General features: G+C 35.2%; 1 protein-coding gene across 4 annotated transcripts in view; it reads left to right on the forward strand.

Moving 5' to 3' along the window:
• Ask1 (apoptotic signal-regulating kinase 1) overlaps positions 1–24,787 on the forward strand; it is a 606,402-nt gene extending 581,615 nt beyond the window's left edge. For all 4 annotated transcript variants that reach the window (XM_089239611.1, XM_089239614.1, XM_089239612.1 and 1 more), the window contains 4 exons: positions 6,936–7,012; positions 14,234–14,328; positions 15,190–15,266; positions 20,453–24,787. In XM_089239611.1, the coding sequence (XP_089095737.1) occupies positions 6,936–7,012; positions 14,234–14,328; positions 15,190–15,266; positions 20,453–20,537 (334 nt within the window). In that variant the 3' untranslated portion in view covers positions 20,538–24,787. The remainder of the gene's footprint in view (positions 1–6,935; positions 7,013–14,233; positions 14,329–15,189; positions 15,267–20,452) is intronic.
• The last annotated feature ends 2,625 nt before the right edge of the window (positions 24,788–27,412 follow it).

Here is a 27,412-nt window from a genome sequence, read left to right on the forward strand (position 1 = left end):
TTCCCCTTATATCTCCGAACTGCATTTTTATACCTCACCGAGAGGTTCATACGCCAAACGTTTGGTGTGCAGACTTTCTTTAATAAAAATGCGCTGTTTTTGCAACTGTGCCTTGTATCAGATAAGGCACTGGCAAGGACAAAAGAGGGTATTGAACACACGACATCTCTGAGCATCTCGAGGCACATTTTGCGAGTATCTTTTGTCGACCTGGGCTACCATATTCTACTGCTGTGAGTAGTATTCCACAAATACCCATGGTTTTTTAATCATGACAACTGATACACAAGTATCACCGATTTTGTTTAAGTATTCACATTAAAATTTACGTAATGCAAGAAGCTGTTAAAAGAATGAGAAAATAGTAAAAGAAAAGATGAAATCTGGGCCAGAACTTGGGGGGGGGAATGGAGCAATTGTTCCGGCTGCCAAATTTTAAGGGGTGGCAAATATCAGGAAAGAACAAAAATACCATTTAAAAATCATAGGAATTTGAAGTGGAAGGGGGGCAACAAAATCATGTTTGCCCCTCCTCACAAAAATCTGTTACGACTCTGGGGATGAAATAGTCTTTAACTATAAATAAATAATATTAATAACAAAATACATAACAAGAGAAAAAAATTACTACTCACACTGTACTTGGTCAGCCGTGTTGAGAGTTAATTTTAGCATGCACCATTCCTATTCGAAATGTAGAATGAGTGGTCAAAGGAAGAGAAAGAATGAATTTCCCCCCGGTCCAAGATGCCAAACCAGCACCAGCTATAGTAAATATGAACAAAATTATTTATTTATTAATATTTATTCTTACACTTCTACAGAGTAAAACAAGACGAGCTGAGGCTTCACACAAGTAAGAACACAGCGAAAACTACACCAAAATCGCTAGATCACTTCTTTTGATGAAAGAGAGCACAAACTGAAATCGTATTCTCAGAAGATTGAAAAATTCCAACTTGAGCAAAAATATAACATGAAATTAAAGGACAGTCAGTTTTTAGCAATTGATGATGCAGGTTTTTTTGTTCTGGAGCATGCTAAATGTTTGCCTGTCACGTGATGTTATATGACCAGCACTGATACATTGAGAGCGGTTATGTGATACTGGGGTGTAGAATCTTGAAATTTTCGGTGAACTCACCTACATACAATGACGGTCACTCGTGGGAAAATTTTACTTAAGCTTTTCCTTCAACATTAAGCAAAATAATAATTGGAAGAAAAAAAATGCAGCTCAATGTCAATGCCTTCCTCGAGTTCTTATCATATAGTTCAAATGGCCCGAGACCCTCTCAGACGAGATCGAGAACAAAAAAGGAGACAAGAAAATTTATGATTAGCAAAAACTTCAATTACTCGATGCTTTCACTTCAACTCAAAGTCCAAATGTGTTTGGAAAAATTATTATTTCTGTACACTGAATCTATGTAATTATTGTGAATTACAAAAATGTGTGGCTATGATTTTTGACAGAGCTACAGTATCAGGGCCGCAATTATATGATTTTAGTCAGCTGGAGCAATCATGTATCTTGGCACCTCTTTCAATGTTGAAGGAGAGGTTACAATGTGAAATTTGCGCCCCCCTCTGGCAGTGGCGGATCATGATTTTGGGAGGCCCCAGGCGCAACCTGATCTGGAGGCCCCCTATCAGGGGCGGATTAAAGGTAGGGGCTGTCACCCCCCCCCCCTCCCCGAGAGCAGAAAAATTAAATGGAAAAATGTTCTCTACGTTTTTGACAGAATAACAAACCAAGAAAATAAATTTGCTTAAAAAAGGGGGAAAATTCAGAATTTTTTCCAAAAAAAATCAGAACCGTCTTGAAAAATTGAACACATGGTCACAACCACCGCCCCCACCCACAAATTTGCATTTATCCACCACTGCACCCTTTTGGCCCTAATAAGAACGAGATGGTTCACTAAAATGAACAATATTATGAAAATCATAACTTTTTTTTAATTTTTGCATCACCAAAAACATAAACACAATAATAAGATAAGGAAATATAATGATATTCTCTGGTACTAGATGAAAAATAATCACACTCCCATTAAAAAAAAAAATCACAGTAAAATTCTGCATCATATTTTTAGTAATCTAAGATGTCCGTCCTGGTGCCTTCAGCCACACGGCAAAAATGGAGATCCGTCATAGTTTTAGTAATTTAATATTACTGATTAATAAAGATTTGATAATATCTCAAATATAATATATTTGATTTGATATAAAGATACTGATAATATTTAATAGAAAAACATTTCTTCAATAGAGGGAATAGAGGGAAGAAATTATATCAGAGTAAATATAAGAATTATATTTTTAATGGAAGAAATTATTTCAGAATGAATTAAATTTAATGAAAGAAATTATTTCAGAATGAGTTTATTCTATTTTATTTTTACTATTATTATATTAATTATTATTATTTTCTCTTTCAGCCACCTCGTTGGGCACTCTGCCTGTTGTGGCCTTTGCCTTTGTATTATTTGTATTCAGAGTGAATAAAAATCTTCTATATTATGCTCCAAGGGCGTAGCCAGGGGGGGGGGGACTTGGGGGTCTGGTCCCCCCCCCGAAATGTGAGAAAATGACCGAAAAAAGGGAAAAAGATGGCCAAATCCATTGTTCTGTCACTTTGGTTCCCCCCCCCCCGAAATGAAAGTGGTCCCCCCCCGAACGAAATTTCTGGCTACGCCCCTGTTATGCTCCCCCCCCCGTTTCGTTTAATAACGAAAAATGCCACAGTATAACATTGTGGCCCGCGTACTTTATAAAATGTTTCAATATGGCCTGCTATGCCTCAAAGGTTGAAGACCCCTGCAGTAGACTCTCGCTAATCCGGTACGTATTAGACCACGGTGTGCCAGATTTTACCGAAATTGCTGGATTAACTTTGAAGAAACCCATTGAAATAATATATGAAATTTCGTGCAAAGACATAGTCAGGACTTGATCAGCAATTAAGAAATATTAGAACGTGTTAAGGAGTTAGGGCATCAGGAGAAAAGTGACACCACACCACCTAAATATCCTGGACTACTGGACGTGCTGGATTAGAGCACGACCGAATTCTCGAGAGACTACTGTAGTTGAATTGAAATGCTCAAATAAAAATTTATCAGATAATTTATATATTTTTAGTTTTGCTTACCGTTATTTTTGGAGATTCTGCAATCTAAATCCTAAAGGAAATCTTGAGGATCGGCATGAAAATTTTTTTCATTACAATAACACACATTACAATTACATTAACAATAAACACTTTTCGGTCTGACACAAAGATGTTGTCTACCCAAGCCTCCTTGACCAATCCAAAAATGTAGCTCTTTTTTTAGAAAGAAGGAAAAGAAACCCCCTTGATTTTTTTCAGCTGGGGAGGGAGTGTTTAAAAGAGAAACAGAAAAATCACGTGATTCAGAATGCATGTCATTCAGCATTCATTTCAAACCCCAAATTTTTTTTTATTCATATGGTCGTATGGTTCCAGTCATAGATTGCAAATGTATATGTTGTTTGAACCAGCTTATAGTATTTCATTCAAACAAGTGGGAGACAAAATCACAATAAGAGCTCTACTACATTCATTTTAATTAGTACGAGTGTCTCTTCCTGTCGATGTCGCCGCTTGCCGATAGCCATCTTGCCATCCATTATACTGTATACAAAAGCTTACACCAAAGCTGTCGTATTATCGGCGCCCATAAAAGCATTTAATATCACATTAGCACATCTGTTTATGCCTTCACTCCAATTTTCATTTCGGACAGACATTAGGACCTGCTGTTCTCACCCCTCCTCCTGCTTGTGCCCTTAGGGAAATACTGTTTGAAAATGACCCTCCCTGAATGATCGCTTTACAATGTCTCTTCATTCTTTGTCGGGGAAGAACTGGCCCTTGAGAGCTGCGTCTTGTAAATTGTTCTTTTCTTTCAGTTCCCATTTTTCTTCCCTTTATACGTACAGTATACATAAAAAAAAAATTGCGGTTAAAAAAAAAAAAGGAGAGCAGATACTGTACTTAGTTCAAGAGATTTGTTGATGCGCATGTAAATTCATATGTAGGATGAAGCACACAACTATTTGGAGGCCCCCCCGCTCTGCCGAGGCCCCAGGCGCGCGCCTCATGCGCCTGTGCGGTAATCCGCCACTGCCCTCTGGTCCATCTTACGGATCACCACACCCCCTAGTTGAAACCACAAGGTTTCTCCTCAGTTGTGGCCCTGCCCAGAATAGTTTAAAAAACACCCCATTAAAGCACTAAGTAGGCAATCAGCAATGTTGACAGCTTGCTGTGATGCCCTTGACAAAGGTTGGCAGTGTCCTTGAGAGCGGCGACGCATGGTTTGAGAAACACTGATGAAATATTTCGGTTCTTTTCTTTCAGACAATTTTTAAAGTGCTGGACTCGATGCATTATCTGCTTTGCTTAGATATAGAAAACCAAACAAAAAAACTTTTTAAAAAAGTGAACAATTATTTTTTTTTTCTTTAAAATCTTTTGGAGAACAATATAAGAAAACTCAAGATTTAAGCAACAGTGATGCAATGTGAATTATAGTTATTTACGCATAATTTATGATTTTGAAATATTTAATGTTTTTGTAATTTTTCTTAAGAATAGTTATTATATAACAAACAAAATGTAATTAAAACCTTCAAATTTTTGTGATATTTTCTTTGAGGTGTATGGGGGAGGGCATATTCAGAGAAGTTTTACGATTTCAGAAAATTGATAAGAATCTGACATCATGAAGCTCAATTGGCGATTCTAATAGGAAGAGAAATGGAGGGTGGAGGGGCACAGAATGCAAAGAAACAATTCAAAAGTTAGGCATCCTTGAAGGAAGACTCTCATAAAATCTGCATGTAGATCTTGAATTTCGGGAATACCAATTCCCAGGAAGTCTTCTTATCTCTGTTGTTGTCTGAAGGACTTGTGTGTGAGAATAGGAAGAAAGAAAGAAAGGAGCCAACACAAATATTGTTAGTCTCCTGCTGGTCAAATTTTTTTAGAGTACATGTTCTCACAAAAATCAAAATAAAAATTGCTTCAGGTGAAACAGAGTAACAAGAAAATTTCTGAAGCTATCAGGGTTACAGGATTTTTGGGGTTCCGTCACTTTTGATTCCGTGGAACCCCAAAAATGCTCTTACAAAACACCAGTTGGAAAACCCTGCACTAGTGACATACACAAGCTAGTAGCTCTTGTGAAGGCACCTACAGATAACGTGGCATTTCCAGGAAAAGAGGTGGAAGAATAGAATGAAGTTTTATGTGAGGACATAAGAAACATCATAGTGTGAATTCCTGGATTTTTTCGAGTGCAGTGCATAGAATGTGGGTGAGTGACTGTTTCTTTGGACCCTTGATTCGAAATCTGCAGTGATGAGAGAAGAACTCATTGCTGCAAAATGTGAGAGAAGAACTCATTGCTGCAAAATGTGAGAGAAGAACTCATTGCTGCAAAATGTGAGAGAAGAACTCATTGCTGCAAAATGTGAGAGAAGAACTCATTGCTGCAAAATGTGAGAGAAGAACTCATTGCTGCAAAATGTGAGAGAAGAACTCATTGCTGCAAAATGTGAGAGAAGAACTCATTGCTGCAAAATGTGAGAGAAGAACTCATTTCTGCAAAATGTGAGAGAAGAACTCATTGCTGCAAAATGTTAGAGAAGAACTCATTGCTAGGGCCGTCTCAGGAGCATCATGGGCCCCCAGGCCAAGTGATTTTTCGGAGGTCCTACCAGGCAAATTCTTGAAAATTCCAACCAGATTTCATTTTTGTGAGGCCCCTTTTCTCTTGAGGCCCCCGGGCCCATGCCTTAATATGGCACTGCTCATTGCTGCAAAATGTGAGAGAAGAACTCATTGATGACTGATATTGCTACTGAATCAGATGCAGTACCATCAGCTATTAAGGCGTTTGAGTTCCTTAACACAGCGCTAAAATGGATGGCTTGGGAGCAATCATCTATATCTACTCACCATCAAGCGGATTCGAGACTTGTCTGCATAGAAACCACACAGTAAAGGCAGCGAAAAAACTGACTTTGATATGTTCAAGGAATGGTACATTTTAATCAGTATGTAAGTGCAAAATGTAAACAAAATTGTTTTCATAGTCATTAAATGCATTACATACTAAAGCAAATTTTTTTTTTGTTTTTTTTTTTACCAAAAAATAAATTTTTTCATGAATTATCCAATTATCTAGATATTCAATTATCTGAACCGGAGAATAATTAGAGTTCTACTGTACTTAGTTTGCAAATAGATTGCCAATAAAATAAAATGGGAAAAGAGCATAAATGTTAACTTTCATTTTTTGAGAGTTGGACACTGAAATTTATCATTTGATTATTGCATCAATATACAGGGTGATTCAAAACTCAACGTACAAACTTTTAGGGGAAGTAAAAAACACAAAAACAAAACAGAATCACAAATTTTTTTTTGTGCATAACTGTGGATGGTAAGAACTTGGAGCTCTTGTTGTGAACCTTAACGTGTACATGTACTTTCTTCATGTAAAGTATCGTTAAATAAAGATTTTTGCCACCCATTACTGGCTTGTCATTTCTGCATCTTTGTTTATTCTCCAGCTGATCAGGTTGGGGTGTCCGGTCATACATTCCTATGTGATTCTGTTTTGTTTTTGTGTTTTCTACCCTCCCTAAAAGTTTGTAAATTGAGTTTTGAATCACCCTTTATAAATTTCTTAAGTCTTCTCTTATCTAATCTTGTTTAACATATACCTCCAAGTGCAAAATTCTGTAGTGAGGAAAAAATAGGGTTGGGAGAGATCAGAGAGAGAGAGAGAGTTTGTGTGTGTCTATCTCTTTAAAGTGAGAATTATAGTAATGCTCATGTGTATGTTATTCACTTTGTGTTATTAAGTCATGATTGGTTTTTTTTCTCCTTCTTGTAGCATTATTCCAACTTCTATTTCTTTCGAATCACAAAACTTTCCAGCAGTTGTAATATCACCGTCTATAGCAAGCAATAGTGAGTTGTTTTACTCATTAAGTATGTCAGTTTTTTGTATCTATAGTAGCAGTTTTAGCATTACCAGCTGCACAAAAAAATTGTACAGAAGTTTTAAATGAACTTACAGCTATAATACTTTTATTTTGCTGAAAATGAATAAAAAAATTAGTTATTTATCATAGACAAAATAAACGAATACCATTAGTTTGTGAACTATATGGAAAATTTATACACATGGTGATAACCCACCGCTTATAAGCAGGGCTGGTCTTTGACGAAGTGGCGCTCTGTGCAAGATAAAACTTTGGCGCCCCCCTTGTGTTTTTTTGTGGTGATTTCCAAATGTTGTCACGGCACCGTAGATAGATAGAACCGCTCACAACCAATGCCGGACTGATGCAAAGCAACGTACTTCCGTTACCTCAAGAGGGTGAGTTATGTCAAAAAAATTTAGCAAATATTTATAACAGTGGCACCCCCTTACTCGCAAGTATTGAATTACTCCAGTCATTCTCCCTATGAAGACAGCCATCAACTCGATGTAACGTACAAGCCATTTGACTAAAATGGATAGCTGAACCCAATAACTAGGGAGAAAAATTGCACATGCCCCCAGTGGCTCATAAGGGCTACTACTACTAAATCATGCATGTACCTCGTCCATATTTCTCTGCGGAAGTTCTAACGAATTGGTACATGTTGGGATGTGTGTGTCCGTGTTGTTACCTAACGGAAAGCTTGTTTCTGTGTAATGTTTGTTATAGTGCTGCCATCTACCACATATTTTTCGAACTATGAGTGAAGTGTAATGTTTAAAGATTTTACCGTTGTAGGCCGGTTACTCTCTGTGGCGAGACCTTAATGGGAGACCGGCTTGTGCATTCGCGCCTCGAAGTTGGAAACCACTGAAAACCAACTTCAGCCAACAACCACTACGGTGACTGGGGGGTTCGAACCTGGGACCTCGTGATGCAGTTCGTCACTATGACTACTAGACCACCACAGCGGCTACTCATAAGGGCTGGACACTGCAGCTTGGGATTTCAAAAGAAGAGTGAAAAAGACTTGTGGGGCAAGTAAGAAGAAGAAATTGGCATGTTGAAGTGGGAGAGACTTGAGAATGATCTAGATCAGCGGTTCTGAACCAGTGCTCAGGGAGTCAAAAAAGGGTGTGAACTGTCTAGGTACACAATATATACAAAATATATACAGCACCTCCACTATGATGGGAAACAAAGCCAAAAAAAAACTGCCTAGCACTGGCTGGGCAGTTTCGCTTCCCTTTCTTTTTACAAAATATGAAATATACACACAGCCTCCACTGCAACAAGATTAATCAAACAGAGCCTCCGTTCTCAGTGCTGGGCATTCACATTTGAATTCATCATCATCAACCACCATTTTCAATCCACTACTGGATGAAAGTCTCCTCTAAATTTTTCCATTTTGCTCTGTCTGATGCTTTAGCCATTCCAGTTGATTCCAGCCACTTTCCTGATCTCATCAATCCATCTTGCATGGGACGCCTTCTTGGACGTTTAATACAACGGGGGTACCAATCTAGAATACTTGTGGTCCATCTGTTGTCCTGTCTTCTTGCAATATGTCCAACCCATTTCCATTTTAGACGTTTAATTCTTTCCATGATGTCATATACTTTTGTGTGGTTCCTTATCCAGGTGAATCGTTTTCTGTCTCTTCTTGTGATGTGTAGCATACATCTCTCCATGCTCCTTTGTGTTGTCTGTAGCCTTTGTATCGTCTTGCTTGTGAGTGTCCATGTTTCAGCTCCATAAGTCAATTTCCATGAGTTTTCAATAACTCCATGGCAATTTCTTGTCCCAGGTATACATAGCTTTCTACTTCTTCTATCTCTGTGTTGTTGAGCAAGATTGTCTCCTCTTCATTGCAAAGGGGTTGAACATAACTTTAGTCTTTTGCAGATTTATTTTCAAGCCTACCTGAATACTTGCCTTCGCCAGTTCTTGTATAATTTTTTGTAGTTCATCTGGATTGCTGCTGATAACAATGTTTTCGGCAAAACGCAAATGGTTGAGAAATTCTCTATTTATTTAAATTCCTTTCTCTCATCCCAATCCAGTTTTCTGAATACTTTTTCTAAAACAGCGGTTAAGAGTTTTGGTAAGATAGTATCTCCCTGTCTGACTCCTTTTCCAAGTTTAATCTTTGCTTTTCCTTTATTCAAACGAATCGTTGCAGTTACTTTGTCATATATTTTCTTGATGATATTGACGTAAGTCTTCTCTACCCCAATTACATCTAGAGCTTTAACAACAGCAGGTGTGATGACAGAGTTGAATGTTTTCTCAAAATCAATGAAGGACATACACAATGGTAATTCGTATTCCTCGTGTCTCTATAAGTTCCCTGATTGTTTGAATGTGATCCATTGTACTAAATCCACTTCGAAATCCTGCCTGTTCATTTTCTTGAGCTTCATCCAATTTGGATTCAAGCCTATATGTCAGCAATTTGGTGATGATTTTATAAATTACTGATAAGAGACTGATTGGTTGATAGTTTTTGATATCCTCTTTTTCACCCTTTTTGTAAAAAAGAACCATTATTGCGTTATTCCAATCTTCAGGCAAATCCGATTTTGTGAGACACTTTGTGAACAAAACAGCTAGCATACTGGCAAATTCTTCTTCTGCTTCTTTAATAATGTCTATTGAAATCTCCCATCTTCACCTGGGCATTTCCTTTTTTTCATACATCTTATACCCTTGTAGACTTCTTCTTTCAGCACAGGTGCTACTTGTACAAATTTTGCTCCATTTTCTTTTCTTCCTGTTCCCTTTCCTCTGTTCTGATCCCATTCATGTTCCTGACATCTTCTGTAATCCGCTTTCGTACTGTCTTACAAAGTTTTGAATATTCCCCTTTTAATTTAGGGCCATTCTTCTTAATCTGAAATTCTCATCGAGATTTCATCAGTTTCTTTGTTTCTTCTGTTTTTTTCTTCACCAGTTTGATTTCTTACTCTCCAGCAACTTCTTTTGCTACTACTTTTAGGGTAGTGGTGAAAGTTTTGTTCATCGTGGTGATATCTTGTCCATCTCAGTGGTTTTATATAGCAAATCAAATCGGTTCTTCAGCTCTAACTGGAATTTGTATTGATGTTCTTGAAGCTTTACCATATCAATGACAGTTTTTGTATTTTTGATAAGTTTCGCGCTTTCCATTCTAGTGTTAAACCTTATTCTACATCTCACCAGTCGATGATCACTTCCTGTATTGAATTGTTGAGAACACTGCAGTGTTGGATCATATTATTCTTATTAGATAGGATGTAGTCGATCTCACTAGTTGTTCCAGTTGGGCTTCTTCAGGTCCACTTTCTTTGGGGTTTCTTCTTAAAAAATGAATTCATGATACATAACTGTTCGCTCTCTGCAAATTTGACGAGTCAGTTTCCTCTGTCGTTTCATACACCGTATCCATGAGTTCCAACTGAGCTTTCACCATTTCTTCTCTCCAATTCTGGCATTCAAGTCACCCATTAATATGATATGGTTTCCTTTACTATGCAGCTCGTCTAATTCTTCATAAAAGTCTTCTACTTCTTCCTCAGAATAGCTTGTTATTGGCGCATAGACTTGTATAATCTGTATCTGGTATCTGTTTGATATTTGCATAACCAACTTTGCAACTCGATCAGATGTACTATCAAACTCAACGATGTGTGATTTTTCCACTTTTTATGAATGAGAAATCCTATCCCACTGGTTCTTCCATTATCTGTTCCTCTGTAGTAAAATACATGTCCACTGGCAAGTTTGATTTTCTCCTCTCCTTTTCTTCTTATTTCACAGATGCCCAAGATGGCCAAATTTATTCTTTTTCCAGTACTACTTCCAACTCCTGCAAACGATTTTCTAAAGAAAGAGATTGTCCGTTATACGTGGCCAAGGTCATCATCTTATGGCTGTCTGGTCCAACGTAGAGATTCTTAGCACCCTGTCTCCATGTCTTGCTCGTTGGTGCTGTAACCAGGGTCGCTCAGACTGTTGGGGACTGAGGGCCTTAGTTTGCAGATAGAGTTTATACTTCTTTTTAGAGGGTTTTACTGCCAAAAACTGGCAGTAATCCTCCATGCTGGCCAGTGCGGGTTGGAGGAAGCCCGTCCGTGTCCGTTCACCACGTGCTAAAACTTGGCTACTAACAGGCTGCACCACGAGAATGTTCGGATTGGACTTCAAGCCTCTACTCCTAGTCGATTCCCTCAAGTCCTTATAATGAAGTAATTGAAGGCATGCCATTTATAAAAAATTTAAACTGGTGGGGCACTAGAAAAAAAGGGCTCGAAGCAGAGTAAGTTCCAGTGTGTTCATACAAATGACATAGCAGGCAAAAATTTAAAATTTTAATAGAATTATTAATTAATAAAAATATTAATTAATAAAAGTATTAACTAATGAAATTATTAATCAATAAAAGTATTAACTAATGAAATTATTAATAAATAAAAGTATTAACTAATGAAATTATTAATGAATAAAAATATTAACTAATGAAATTATTAAAATTATTAATATATCTCTGTGTTAGTGCAAAACAGGAAGGGTGGCGATGTACAAACTTTAAAAAAGCATGGCAAGAAATCTATCAGAAGTTTACAGAGCAAGCGGCAATCAATAATTATGCACATTGGGGATAATGACACATGTGTTGGAATTGATTCAAAACAATATGAAAAACATATGCAAGGTAGAAAATTATTGCATGTACAAAAGGATGCAAGGAGAAATTGTATAGCACATGCAGAACAAGAGTGTATAACATTTGCAAAAATAGATACATGAAGACAAGGTTTCTAATGAAGTACAGCATGAAGTTACGCAAAAATGCACTAAATAGGCAAAAACAAGAGTGTGTGCAGCATGATCGGAGAGGTTTGTGTGGTGCTGGCATTGATTCAAAACAATATAAAAAACATATGCGAGTACAAAAGGAAGCAAGATGACATTGTATAGCACATGCAGAAAAATTATAACGTTTTTCAAAAAGTAGATTCATCTCTTTATCGAAAACAACTAGATACCGGACTTAAACAAGCAGAATTTATTTCAATCATTATTTGGATGACCATACGTCTCGTATTTCCTGGAATATTCCTATATTTTCATGTGATTTAATAATAGACTACTAGTATACAGGAAATTTTTTTTAAAGGACAAATAACTAGAAGGGTATTTTTTCTACCCAAATGGCCAAGAAATGAGGCTTGATCTAGTTGGAAAATAACTAAGTTGTCAACACTGTTCTAGCTTGAGCAGGCACTAAAGAAACATGTGCAAACACTGAAACTTTAGAATAGAAAATAAAAACAAGAAAAAAATTCAATCTTTTTCCGATGTTAAAATGTAGATGTTGATTTCTATCTTTTTCAACGATAACAAGAAAACAATCAAAAAAGAACACAACAAGAGTTGAAAAGCAAATATTAAATTTAAAAAAAAAATTGGAACAAAAAGTAATTTTACACAAGTCTGCATTTGCAAATAATAAATTCTCAACATGAAATTCCCAGTTATAATCATCTCCAATTTCATTTAAGGTTATACAGCTTTTTCTAAAAATACATTGACATATAACACCCCAGGTCTTGATTAGTATTTTTTTTATGGTTTATTACTGTATGACCTCGCTTGAGGGTGGCCATTGGCTAACTTCATCACAAAGAGAAAGATACTGTCACCAACACATCCCCCAAAGACAGACGTTATGCCTTCATTTCAGTGACGTTATGCGACTGAAATGAATATTTTTACGAATATTATCGCCAGAAAAGCCATAATTTTTATTATGATTGTTAACTGATACATAAACATTCAGCAAGCTGATGACCCCTTTTAAGTGGGCTCTAAAATTTGTTTATTGTAAGTTTTTGAGAACTACAATTAATATGACCACTGTCAAGACCTTATAAGCAAATTATCTCATATCTGCCAGTATAGGTGTACACTGAATTTTCTCGAGGGGGTTTCAGATTTTTTTCCTTCGGGGGAGGGGGTTTGAGTTTTTTTCCTGCAAAATAAACACTCTATAATCTTGGTTCGTGGGGGGGGGGTGGGTGTTTGGGGTTCTAACACCACCCTCTTTGCGTACGCCAACGTCTGCCGGTATCAGTCATAAACAAGGAGACAAATTTTCCTTAAAAAATCTTTGCAGGCATTCATTTATTCGACTGCATCACCATGCAGAATTTTATTTATTGTAAAATACTTTTACCCTGAGGTAAAGGAAGGACGCCTGCGTGCAGGGTCGCAACTAGATACTTTGTCACCTGGGGCAAGCCGGAATTTCGGTGCCCCCTGCATGTAGAGGAAGCAGTAAAGAATGAATTCGGTGCCCCTTCTGGTTCAGCGCCCGGGGCACCAGACCCGCCTGCCGCCTGCTCCTCCCTAGTTGCGCCCCTGCCTTCTTGGACAGAAACGGTAAAAAAAGTGGATGTGGGCTCCAAAAACACCCATCGTAGGTGCCTGAAGCTGTAGAAATAACCACTGGATAAGTAGAGCAACACGACAGAACAAGATGTATAGGATGAAGAAAAATAGATTTTTTTTTCATTTTTTGTTAGGTTTTTGTTTACTGCAAAACACTGTGGGTGCTCAAGCATCAGCAGCACCCCCTGATTCTGACGCCACACCAAAACATAAGCATCTGGATACCCTCCATCCCTTAGGCAAAACAGGGAAAAGGGGCACAAGAATGTGCCAAAAATGTCACAAAGAATGTCACAAAAATGTGTGTGAGCACTACAGTAAAATGTTTGCTGTATCGGCGCCTGAAGGCTCTATCAATTGTGATGACAACTGGGACTCTTTAATTTTTTTTTTCGTGTTTGATATTTACGGAAAAAAAAAATCAGAAATCTATCAGGTTTTTATTCCTGAATCAATTTTGTGTGTGCTCTGCCCCGAGCACCCACAGCACCCCTGGCTCTGACGCCACTGCACTTAATTGTGATACTAAATGCCAGTTCAGAAGAGATGCATAAATTTGGGGGTGATAATAATGCTACCTCTCAATATAACGATAACCCCTCTACAATTATATTTTTTCTTGGCAGGCAGAGTATCATTATACCAACATAAATCAGTGAAAAACAACTAAAATAATTTAGAGACTGCCTATGGAAAATATGGTTTTCACTCATTTAAATATTGAAAGTTAATTATTGAGTTTTTCTTTTTTTCTCTCTATCTTATTTAGGTCAACCTAAAAATGTCTGTTCAAATGTAGGCATTGACCATGATTTAGTGGCATGGTTAAAGTCTCTCAATGCTGATGATGCCTGTATATGCAAAGTAAGCAATCCTTTATTATTACAGCAAAATTTCACAGCATACAAGCTTACAAGGAAACGCTCCTAAGCTAAACTCATAGAATTCAACAAAAATTTTAGAAGCGTTAGTAGATAGCTCAAAATATGTACTGTGAAAAAAAATAGTTGCGGAATTGCATTAGGAGAGGAGTAAATTAATGTTGAAAATTGGGTCTGGAATTCCAAACCAGTACAGTTAGCATCAATTGGTGACTTTGCATTCTTGAAAATTAACGAAAACATCTAATGTGTTTATACTATCAAAACGTGCTTTATGCTGTATTTAAAGACGTTAATATTTGAAAAATAGCTTCTTAAACCAGAATATGCCAATTAGATGCATCAGTACTATCTTGCATAGTTTACAACAGATATAATTGATTACAATTGATTGAGGTCAAATGAAAGGGTTAATTTCTTTATAAATTGAAAGTGTTACAAATATGAGGCTCATTGAAGAAATGCATGAAGCAGAAACGTATTTTACACCAACGACTAATTGCAATTAACCGACTAATTGCTGTTTTAGTTGTGACTGATTATTTCTTCAGAGGCTTAAATATCTAGACTCATCACAGGGCAAATACTGAGGTACACAAAGTGCTTATATAGTTTCATTAATTGCTTTCTAATCTGAGACATTTGTGTACTTATGCTTGTATAGCTGAGATAACTACCAGTTATACCATTTATAAAGAAAATTTAAATGCACTCTTTTCATGTATTCATTTTTTTATGAGAAGTAGTGTAATATATGTATACTTGAGGGAAGTATTCCAGTGTATAATCACAATAAAGATATTTTTTCATTGTGAAAAATATATTGATTTCTCTCTATTTTTAGTTTGTTAAAGAAGAATACTGTAAAGATGATGTACTGAATTTTGTTTCACGAGATGATTTAAGAAGACTTGGGCTAAGGTATATTGCCAATTTTGAATTCTGATGTGACAATTTAGTAAGATAGGCCACAATATAATTTAATCGCAATGTAAAATTAATTGAACCAGTTAGTATAGATTGATCATCTCACAGAATTATTAAATCAATTCACTAATAGCATTTGAATTGCTAAAATCTGGTAAACTAGTTTTTGTAGCTATAAATTGAATTGATATGTTAACATGAAATAATCAGAGATCCACAAAACAAAGTTCAGCAACAAAAACAATATTCTAATACTGTGGGAATGAATTCCAGAATTTATTTTAAAAGCTGTTTCATTTTGTGAAACGTTTTTCAATATTTTAATGAATGAATTCAACACAGTAATTAAAAGGGTTAGGGCATAAATCACAGTAATCATAAGGATTAGGGAATTTTTTTTCCTGAATTAGCTCAAAATTATGAAACGTTCAAATGAAAGGGAAGCATATAAAAATACAATGAAAAAAACTCGTGAATCTGGACACATTTGTCGTATTTTTTTTACAATTTAATGATGCTTTTTTTTATTCAAAATCATTTTCAATTATTTTTTGTTCACTTGCACTCTTTTTTGCACCCTTCTATCGTATTGGTATGGATCTGCTTGGACGGTTTCCAAAATCTTGAGCAGGAAATAAATGGATCATTGTGAGTACTGACTATTTTACCTGGTATGCTATAACAAAAGCACTGCCTTCAGCGTATGCACCAGAGGTAGCCAAGTTTTTTGTTGAAGAAATTATCTTAAAACAGGGAGCTCCGAGAACCCTTATAACCGATGGGGGGCAGGTTTTTCAGTCAAGACTCGTTTTTGAACTCAACAGGCTTTGTAATGTGGCCCACAGAATGATCATGGCGTATCATCCTCTGACGAATGGCCTTACAGAACGTCTTAACAAAACGCTAGCAGATATGTTGTCCATGCATGTTGATGTCGAGCAGAAAAACTGGGATGAAATACTACCATTCGTTGCGTTTGCCTATAACACTGCGTGACAAGAAACCCCTGGATTTACACCTTTTTATTTATTACATGGACGCGAAGCTGAAACTGCTCTGGACACTACGTTCCCATACAGTTCGGGTGAACCGGAATCTGATCATCTTGGCCAATTAATTGCACAAGCAGAAGAGTCAAGGCAGATAGCACGGCTGCAAACTTCACAGGCTCAACAAAATGACAGCCAACGTTATGATTCTCAACACCGAATGGTAGACTACAAGCCTGGGGATCTAGTGTGGATTTTCAGACCTGTAAGAAAAGTCGGGCTGTCGGAAAAATTGATGAAGAGATACTTTGGCCCGTATAAAGTTTTGCAAAAATTATCAGATGTGAATTATGAAGTAGAAGATTTTGATCCTGCTTCACGACGGCGGAAACCAAGAGATGCTGTTCATGTGCTCCGTATGAAACCGTTCAATGACCCGGACGCTCAGGACAGTTGCTGTTCCAACGACGACAATCCTAAGCAGGAACGGGCTTAAGTATTTTGCGGCCCTCTGAACAGGGGTTTTTCAATACCCCAAGGTGTCCATGGGTACTCTAGTGCCCGAAAACGACTGTAAAAAATGCCATTTGGCAATAAATATGGGCAAAAGTGTCCACTTCCCAGTGAAAAAATGTGCACCCCCAGTCACTCGAAGATTTGGGGCTGTCAGGGCTATGAAACCAATTATCTGCCTAGGCTCTCAACCTTAAAAGTTCTCTATCTTGGACTGAATTTTAAGCTATTGCTTTTCTAAACAGCGGAAGTCAAAATGTAATCAAAACATTTTTATTCCTTTTTGCTGCCCCAAAAATTTAGTGTCCCGGTGCGGCCGCACCCTTCGCACCTGCCTAAGTCCGGTCCTGATCCTAAGAAAGACAAGATCAACGATGAAGAGGAAGAAGGTTGACAACAAGTCTCGCGTGAGCCGTCGTACAAACAGCAAGATGCTGTTTCTGTGGGGAGGGAGCAATGCAACGTATATATGAGGGATACAAACCTTTACAAAGGACTGTCTTCTCCATCTCATTTCTTTTAAATTATTGGTTGCTATGATTACTTGAGTTTATTGTTTTTGATATTTATTTTGTCTTTGGGCAGTTTGGTCTGCTTATTCAATGTGTTCGGTCACGCTACTCCTTTCCTCCTTGTATTTTGCTTAGCTTAATAAAATAACTCATTGTGTTTGATCCGTTTGTCTGTAATAAACGTGACAATATAAACATAATTGGGTGAATTCCAAAATGAAAAAAATGATAAATTATAAAGAAAAACTATATAAAACTCATCGGCAGGACATTAATAATGTACAGAAATAGAGAGTATAAAAAATTTAATACCTTGCTGAAACAAAAAAAAAAAAAATCCGTCAAAGAAAGCTATTTTCAAAATGAATTTCTTTTAAATGTGGTAAAAACAGTAGAAAACAATGGAGACTAGTGAGCGTGATTGCTAAGGGTCCTCAGCCACGGCTCGTTTTACCAGAATCTCTAAATGATGTTAAATTGGCTGAGGATTTTAATGATTTTTTCATCAACACAGTTGAAAACATTTCTTTTGATGTAGATGTAACATATGGATCATATTACACTTTCCGAAAGAGATTTAATGGTATTCAGCCTAATAAACGAAAAAAAATTTACAAATAGCAATAAATAGTTTGGATAATAATTTTGGAAAATTTTTAACTGGCCAATGAATTATCTTGAAAATAGAGAGCAAGCTGTTAAAATAAATAATACAATATGTGATTATAGGATAATAAGAAAAGAAATTCCTCAGGGATCAATTTTAGGACCATTGGCACTTTTAGGATATATAAACGATATTTTCATTCTTTGTAATTGCATGGAAAATTATTTACATTTGCCGATGATGCTGCATGGAGCATATCAGCTTTAAACGATCAAGTATTAAAGCAATATACAGAAGAAGACTTGAATCGAATTCAATATTTGGCTCTATAAAAATAAATTCCAGTTAAACGTTACAAAAACAAAATACATAAAATTCCAGCTTCAAAGAAATGATGTTGACATTTCATTTCAAATAAGATATCACTCCCTAAAGCGTATGGATGACCTCTGCGATTACCCTCAAATAGAAAAGACTGAAACCTTCAAGTATTTAGGAATAACATTCAAATAGAGATTTGAAATGGAAAAATCATATAGAAATTATCAATAATAGAGTAAAATATTATAATATAAGAATGCACAACCTCCGAAATATTGTATCAGAAAATTTTTTAATAACTATTTACAATGCATGGATCCTGTACACTGTTCATTATGGAATTTGTGTATGGGGAGGAGATTATGACTTTAATATTCAATTACTAAATAAAACAATAACAAAAAGTTTAAATATAATCAGGCCTAATACTCATCATCTATCAAATATCCAAATAAATGACTATAGATCAAATGTCCGTAAAACTTACGTTTATAGACTATTACTCTTTCTATTCAGAAATACAGGTTGGTTTAAAATAAGACAAATTCAAAGAAATATCAGAAATAATGGAACCCAATTTCAAATCATTCTTCCTCGTAAAAGTATAATAAAAAAGTAATTTTTATCTATTTAGGACCAAAAATTTACAATACTTTGGATTCACACATAAAAAATGAAAAAAATTCCTAAAAAAACATAAAACTCTGATTAAAACATGTGGAAAATACGAATATCATAAATAATATATAAAGTTTTAAGAGAAACCAATAAAAACAGACTTAAAAAACTGTAGGGGCAAACCAATATATGTGTGTGCACGTGTACACATATTCGTGTATATATAAAACAATGTGTTGCCATGAGAAAACATTTTGGTGTATTTTCATGGATCTGCCCTGGACGGACATAGGTCCCTTGGGAGATCATACTCTTGTATTCAATTTGTGTGTAGTTTATGTGTTGTGTTATTTCTGTTATGTCATTGTATTTTATTTTATTTATACAATTTATTTTAAAAAAATATCGTTCTTGACTGCATGTATGAAGATGATTCTAATTTGAATAAGGTACTTAAACTAGCTCTGGTGATTGAGCACTCACAGTCTAGTACTCAACACATTCTTCATTCGTAGACTGCTGCCTTCAAGTCTGTGAATTAACTCAAGTAGTCACAAACTAAGAAGTAAACAAAAAAGCCAAGTGCAAGTTACTGAAGGCTAAAGCTCCTTCTACAATAAAAATACAATGCTAGCTTTTGCGGAGGAGAAAATCACAATGCTCGTTCATGTAAAAAGAAATATCTTTGCTGTGAATCCTGTGGTAAGAAAGGACGTGTTCAACATGCGTCTACATCAGCTAGGGGGTTTAGCGTTTCCATAACAGTAGGTGGTTCTCAACCTTTGGAAGCTCCCGCAGTCTGGTTAAATTTATTTTTGTAAAGGGAAGGCCTGGTCAAACACACATCTAACAGAAAATAAATGGGGGAGTTAAGAAACAAAACACTCATGGCCCAGCTGTTGAGAAATACTGCAATAGATGATGTCGCACAAATACAATTCACGTCTATGAGTGAAAATTACTAAATATATATTTATTTATATTTACTTGCACAAAAGGTTCATAGACTACTTTAGTTACTTCAGACCGGCACACACACTCACCATATTAATGGCAGCAAAAGAATGGTGTTTTGTATTTCTTTCATAGAACTTACGACGTAATATTACGTCAAAAACATTCAACAGGTTAAGTGCCTTGTTGAAGGTTTTGTGTGTGTGTGGGGGGGGGGGGGGCATGATTATGATAGAACTGAAATTTTTTTGTAGTTATCCATAAAAAATGAGTTAAAATCATCACCTTATTTGTCTACATTGACTTATCTGAACATTGTACGTTTGTAACTTTGGAATTTTTACATTTTTAAAAAACCATTGAGCAGAGTTCTTTAATATATAAATGAATCCCAATGCGCCTTTGTGCTCAATAATACTTTGCTCTACCAAATTATGTGCAGGATGTTCTTTGATTCTTCGATAGTTTTTATTTCTCCTTTCACTCTTTGTTTTGCTCTGTGGCTTGCTGTGTTTTCAGCCCAGAGAGTTTATAGATTTATTTTATTCAAAGGAATTTTACAGCTTTGGATAAAAATTTTGATTTTCATTTATTTGTTTAAGAATAAACACTTCTGGTATCAATTAAAATTTGTATATAAGTATTATTCTATACTTGTCTTTTCAGGGGTGGTCTAGAATTGCGTATATGGAAAGCAATATTGATGCATCGTGAAAATGATAAAGAAGACTCCCAAAAGAAGTCTATGTAGTGATAATTTTTAATGTAAATAGAAGTTATTTTTCATGGTGGGCAGCTAAATATGTGTTAAAATTTTTATACATACACATGTCATGGCCTATGTTCGATATCAGACCAGTACCCAAAATGGCCAACTTTTTCAGCCTTAGTCTGAAGTATAAAAAAAGCTACACCACTTCGGTCTGTGGCTGGGCAATTCGTAAAGTGATAAAACTTTGGACCTTGGTTGTAACAAATACATACTCACATATACTATATTATAGGATGTCTGGTAAAGTTCAAGGATGATTGGATGATTACCTTTTGAAATAATGGATTTTGGTCATTATGTATCTGGTCTAAATTGATATATAATTTCAACCAAAAATAAATTCAATTAAAAAAATTAAATTTCTTATCTAATGTTTAGTGGAAAACCTTGAATAAATTATCTAAAAAATTGAAAGATAGCTAAAAACTCCAAGTAATACATTTGTAGAGTATTGTCTAAATTTTCGTGATGAATAATGCCTTCTGTAGAGTTATGCCTTCCTAGTTAAAAAAAGCTCAATGTAGGGGAAAAACTATATGTATGCATGATGGAGGGATCCTGGAAGTATCGCAAATGCAGCAGATGATCAATATGTTTCCAATTTTTTAGAGAAAAAAATAAAAATGCTTCTCTTATATATAAAAAAACATTGTATAATGCTACAGATTTCGGGAAATCTACAGGTGTCCAAATATCTTCTTAAACCATCTCTTCTTTACTGAATTCTGTTTGGTTACAGTGTGACCCTGTTTGCATGTCTCTCAGTTAATACAGCAATACCGTAACTTATGTGAGTTACACAATTTTCGGGGGGAAATGCACATTTTTTAAATTAATGTATAATCATGAGATAAGTGCTGAAATAGTAATGATTATTTTGTGATAATCAAGTAAAAATTGTTTACTCGATTAGAACTATATGGAACAATATGATGCTGATTTTTGTGAGGCTACAGAGTAAGCTGTTGAAGATGGAAACTTTGCAGTGATTCGAAAATAGAATCCCAGGGCTTGTACAGCATCTTAAATTTTTTTCAGACTGGTCACAGTTTTACATTGAAAGTCTAACATTATTACCAGTGTTGGAAAAAATTGGTTCAATTTTTGTCCAAATCAATGACAATTCATCTGTTCTGCAACTCTGAATTTCACCTCTTCGCCGTTTTCTTGCAGTCAAACACAAGCAGCTTATTTATTTCATTGGACCACGGTGTTATCAAAGCATCTGTAGTGTAACTGATGTGCACATGATATTCCTTTAAACAGAGATTTTAGGAAATATTTTTATTTTTTATATTAAAGAAGATTTATAAAGGAAGTGGAAATTAATTGTTTTTTTGTAACATTTTTCATCCCATCTTGTTTTTTTTTTTTTCGGACTTGATGAAGTAACTATTTTCCCTGTATAGCATTAGCTGAACAAACAATAGTATGGTGTGATGGGGTTTCTTCAATTCATACCCAAGGTAACTAAACATTCGTCTGATAGGCTACAGACCCTAGCCAATTTTGCACATTTGAGATGTTTCTGTTGCGCCCAGACCTCACTCACAGTACCTTCATAACTAGTAAAACAAGTTTTTTTTATTTTTTTATTGAAATATTATTATACTTCTCTTAAGTTACGCTACTTTGTTTGAAAATAAATAAAGGAAATATAAAAATATACTCTTGTTTTTAATTCGTAGTCTATATGAGTCGAATGATTACCCCAGTAGCACACCGATATAGAATGACGTAGAATTTTCGATGCAGTTCGATGTAGAAATGGCATACATTTGGCGACGTAGTTCGACATAGAGAAATTTGGATTATTTTAAAAGGGACCAATTATCGTACAAGATATTCTCTTTCGAAACGAAATGCGTGAAAAATGAGAGTAAAACTATTTTAGAGAAAAAAAAGAATAAAGATATTTCCGGCGCGGAGTTTATTCAGTGAATACATTTGTACTATATCGCATTCGATATCAGACATGTAAATATTTCTGACCTCTTTCTGATGTTCAGTATTCATTCGACATGCCAACATCGGACCGGTGTCGGTACGATATCGTAACGATATCGTTGTGCTACTGTGGTAGTTACTGAGTAACACTAATTCAAGTTTAGTTATTTAAGGTTAAACTGCGTATTTTTCAAGTTAGCTTCAAAAAGAAAAGGTGATGGCTGCAATTGCATTGTTTTCTGATAATTTATACAGAGATTAGTCAAAGCATGTAAATATGTATTGGAAAAGAACATACAAACATAGAAGAACATATATCTGTTTCGCGTGGTGCAATTTTTTTCTCTTGGAAAGAAAAATGAAAAAATATGTATGTTCAGAAAATCTGAAAATGAGGACAAAAAGATAGAATTGTAGAAATGTATGCAGACAATGGAAGTAATGCGTACTAGCACTTAGTTTCCCTGGACAGAAATTGGATGTGTACTAGCACCAAGCTTCCCTGGACAGAGATCATATGAATCTCTTGGGAAAAACATAAAAGGTTAATGCTATTTAATTATTGGGGAATGGGATCCTTTTAGTTGACGTGTAGCACAGAGGAGACCATCTTAATGTGCAGGAACCACAAATTGCCTTGCAATAAGAATTGTGTGTGTGTGTATATATAATGTTCTTAACTTTTTAAAATATATATATATTTATTTTTTATTTTATTTTTTTAAAGTTAAGGACATGAGGAAGTCAGTTTGAATGTATTCATAAAACATTTTAATCAGAAAAATTCATTTCATTAGCTTCAAAAAAGAAAAAAAAGGGAAAAACAAGAAATTTTTTAATTGGGAAGCTGACTGGTCAATAAAAATATGATAAGTATTCTTCTGAAGGTGGAATATATGTTTCACTCCCTTGAGCAGTGTCCACAATTAGCAATTCTTACTGTTGCTTGGTACCCTACTTATGGGGTAATTGTCACAGTCAAAGCAGGGCTGTAACTAGGCTGGAGCAACCGAGGCACTGCCCTAGGGTTCCTAGACGAATAGGGGGCACCAAAAAGTTTGCCCTTATTTTGAATAATAATAACCCTTTCAAGAAGGGCCCCAAAGAAAAGTCTGCCCTGTGGTCGTGAAAAGGCACACTATGGCTCTGAGTCAAAGAATAATTTATTCAATGTAAAGGCTGCATTGGTGTTAACACTGCATCTCCGGGATAAAATTTACCCTTCATGTAATTAATGCATTTTTATATATTACGTATTCTTAGAGAAGATTTGGTAAATGCTCAGAGCCAATTCTGAGTAGTAGTTGTGGAGCAGTTTGATTAATTCAATGTTTGAAAGTTATGCAATAATGTTTACAGTTATACAATAATGTTTACAGTTATACAATAATGTTTACAGTTATACAATAATGTTTACAGTTATACAATAATGTTTACAGTTATACAATAATGTTTACAGTTATACAATAATGTTTACAGTTAATTTTTCATAAATTATGTACCACCTTAGTTTAGGCGCCACAAGCGAGCAAAATTTTTTCTTGGAAGTGTGTCGAAGTGGATAGGCCAAGAAATATGGCAGTCTACAGATGATGAAACTAATTACCGAAAGAAAATATCCCTTTTAATTAGGTCTATGTAGATCAGTGTTTCTTAAAGTGGGTAATATTGAGTCAGGAATATATATACCTGGGAGGGGAGGGGCGTTATAAGCTATGGGTTGAGTTGTGGGGCGATTAGAAAAAAAATTTCAGGGGGGCAATGGAACAAAAAGTTTGTGAAATTATGATGTAGAGCTAATTTTCTTTCTTTCTAAAATGACCTGACACGTATACAAACCAAGAACCTCTATTTCGAAAGTTATTCAGATATCTCTAAGCTTTGTTGAACATCCTGTATGCATTCAATATATATATATATATATATGTACTGTATTAATTTGTGCAAGTCAATGTGGAATTTTAGGATTTATCTATGAACTTTTAGTGGAAAATATTTTTTTGTTCTAACTTCATCAAAGTTCATGTTTTTAATGAAAAAGACATTTCATATCTGAAAATGGTGAACATTACATATCTGTTTTTGTGTGCATCTTGTATTACTTCATTACTTCAAAATTCATCTGGAGGAGGAGGGAGGAGTTAAGGTCAGATGGTATTGAGAAATCAGGCAGGTATGCATCATCATTATTTTGTCATAAGGGATATATATATATATAAATATATTTATTTATGTGTGTTTTTGTAATAGCTAAAAAATTAAATTTTTGTCATTAAAACTCATTTTCTGCAATTTGTGATTTTAAAATTCCAAAAACAAAATGTTGTTTGGAAATTTGTTTTTTCAAAATATTTTCTATAAAACACTTCTCACACAATCAAGTAAATTCTTTATAAATTTTTTTTCATGAATGCATTATATTTATCCTGGTTAATAAAGTAAAATTATTCTCATAAAAAATATATAGACAGTGAAATTTTTAAAATTCCATATGTGGAACTTTCGAAACTTTTCATACTGAAATCCATAATGGTTAAGTTCAAATTTTGCTGATATTACACCGTTTGATTGCATACATCACAGTTCAGGGAAAGCTCATCTTCCCTGTAAATCATACATACTAAGTACTTTGGTGTCATAATTGACAGCGGCTACCCCAGTAGCACAACGATATAGTACAATATCTGGACCATATTGTTATATATCAAAATGTCAGAGGAATATCAGATGTCATAACTATGATATAGAACGATCTCGTCTTATATGGTGCAAATTATTTATGATGTTAATTGATCAAGTCTTTAATTTTTCAGCCGAATATGTATTTGATTCCATGTGAATAATCTCTACTTTGAAGGACAGCAACTTGGGACAATAAATTATTTTAATATAATTTGAAAAACATAGATCTATATCATGCACCTGACAAAGATCTATATCAGATTCTTGATATAGACCTGATATAGATCTATCAAAGAAGACACAGCTCTATATCCTGAACATGACATACATCTATATCGTGAACCTGACAAAGATATATAGCAGATACACAATATGCTGATATATCAACATATTGTGTGCCTTTAAATAACAATATTGCCTTCAAATAAAAATTTGGAGAAAATTTAAAGTCGAGCGTACAATTTTTTGTTTGAATTGAAATTAAAAACGTTTGAATGAATAATTTTTCATATGAAATTTTGATTTTAATAGGATTAATTATGTTGATATATCAAAATCATTTCGTCAGTTATAATTGAATCCTTGCTGTGTACGTTTTATATCATAGATGTTGGTATTTTAGGAGGAGCGAGAACTTATCCACCGTAACTTTAATTGCCACTTTATAATTGCACATATTTTTTAATTAAAAAAAAATTGCTCTTGTTTTTGTTGAGTGTTTTTCTTAAAATTATTTTTTTTTTCCTTTGACGTTTTCATTTTTTTACCATATTTTTCACATATTATTTATTCTGTATTTTTTGTTTTATTAGCATAAATTAATAATTTTAAATAATTAATATACTACACAATACATTAATTTGTTTCTTGTGTTATAAATAATTTTTCAATTATCTGCCTCAAAATGATAAATACGTCTCACAATTTCTATTTTGTAACTTTTGTGCGTACATGAAAATGAATAAATTTGATTGAAAATACAAGTAAAAAATATTAATGTTACTTGTAAATTAATGTTATAATAACAGCTAGTAACCAATGCTGTAGTGGTGCGTTGGTAAGTTACGGGGTTAGAGATGGAAAGAGTTCAGGTTACATGGGTTCAAATCCACCCACCTCGAAATAATTACACACTTTTTTTTTTAAAAATTTCTTCCGAAAGGGCGCCATCTATCGTCCAAAATTTGAATTATTTGAATATATCACATTCACGATATAGATCTATTTATCTCCGACTATGCCTTTTTTAGCCAGAACGATATCGTGGCCCGATATAGATCTATATTGGAAACTGAAATTTTACGATATAGATCTATATATTTGTGCTACTTGGGTACGTTACGCCAAACAAATGGCTGAGATCGTGCTTACTAAGATATGCCGCAAAAATACAGGGTTTTCCATTCAGAATAACCTAATCCTTTATAAACTGACAATACAACCAGTATTATACGCCGCTCCAGCCCGGCTTCCTGCCAGAAGTTATAATCCTGTTCCATTAGCAGGGTAGTCTTAAGAGCATCAAGGGATCCCCCGGGCCAAGTGATTTTTCTGAAAAACAGTTTTTTCAGAAAAATTTTCGAAAAATTCAACTACTCGTTTTTTTGAGGCCCCTGCTTCTCTTGAGGCCCCAGGACTGTGCTCAGGTGGGCCCATATGTTAAGACGATACTATCCATAAGAACGATTTCAGAACAAAACGTTACAACGTTTCACGTGCCTCCCGTGGTTCCAAAGTGGCATTAAGAGTTTTAACACATTAAAGCTTTCAAGCGGCTTTGCGTGGTTCTGTCGCAACAGTCAAAAAACTCGTTAAGAAATTTTTCGAGAAGCTTTCTAACTTTGAGTCCGGAAATCTCTCCCTATGACAGCAGCATGGCCCCCACATCCTGTAGCGGGCCCTAGGCTGGAATATTTTGCGGGCCTACCGGTCAGACTTTTAACGGGCCCCTTCTGTAGTTAATTTATAGCGTGAAAAAAGCAAAAAAATGATAACCGTCCCGGTCCCCAGGGCTAGAGCCCTGTCAGCCCCCCCATGGGGGGGGGGTCATGGACAGCTGAGGAAAAACTCATTCCCACCGCCGAAGAACTTTCTTCATATTCCTGGACCAGTCCTTCCCGGACTGTAATTTAATGAAAATAAAAAATTTTATTGTACATAATTTTTTCCCCTCCGAATCGTTACTTTGCACGTATAAAAAATTCTAGAATTTTTTAAATGTGTTC

Source organism: Pholcus phalangioides, unplaced genomic scaffold (assembly GCF_987345545.1).
Source record: "Pholcus phalangioides strain wild (caught in Gottingen) unplaced genomic scaffold, Ppha-v1.0 ptg000011l_1, whole genome shotgun sequence".
NCBI lineage: Eukaryota > Metazoa > Arthropoda > Arachnida > Araneae > Pholcidae > Pholcus > Pholcus phalangioides.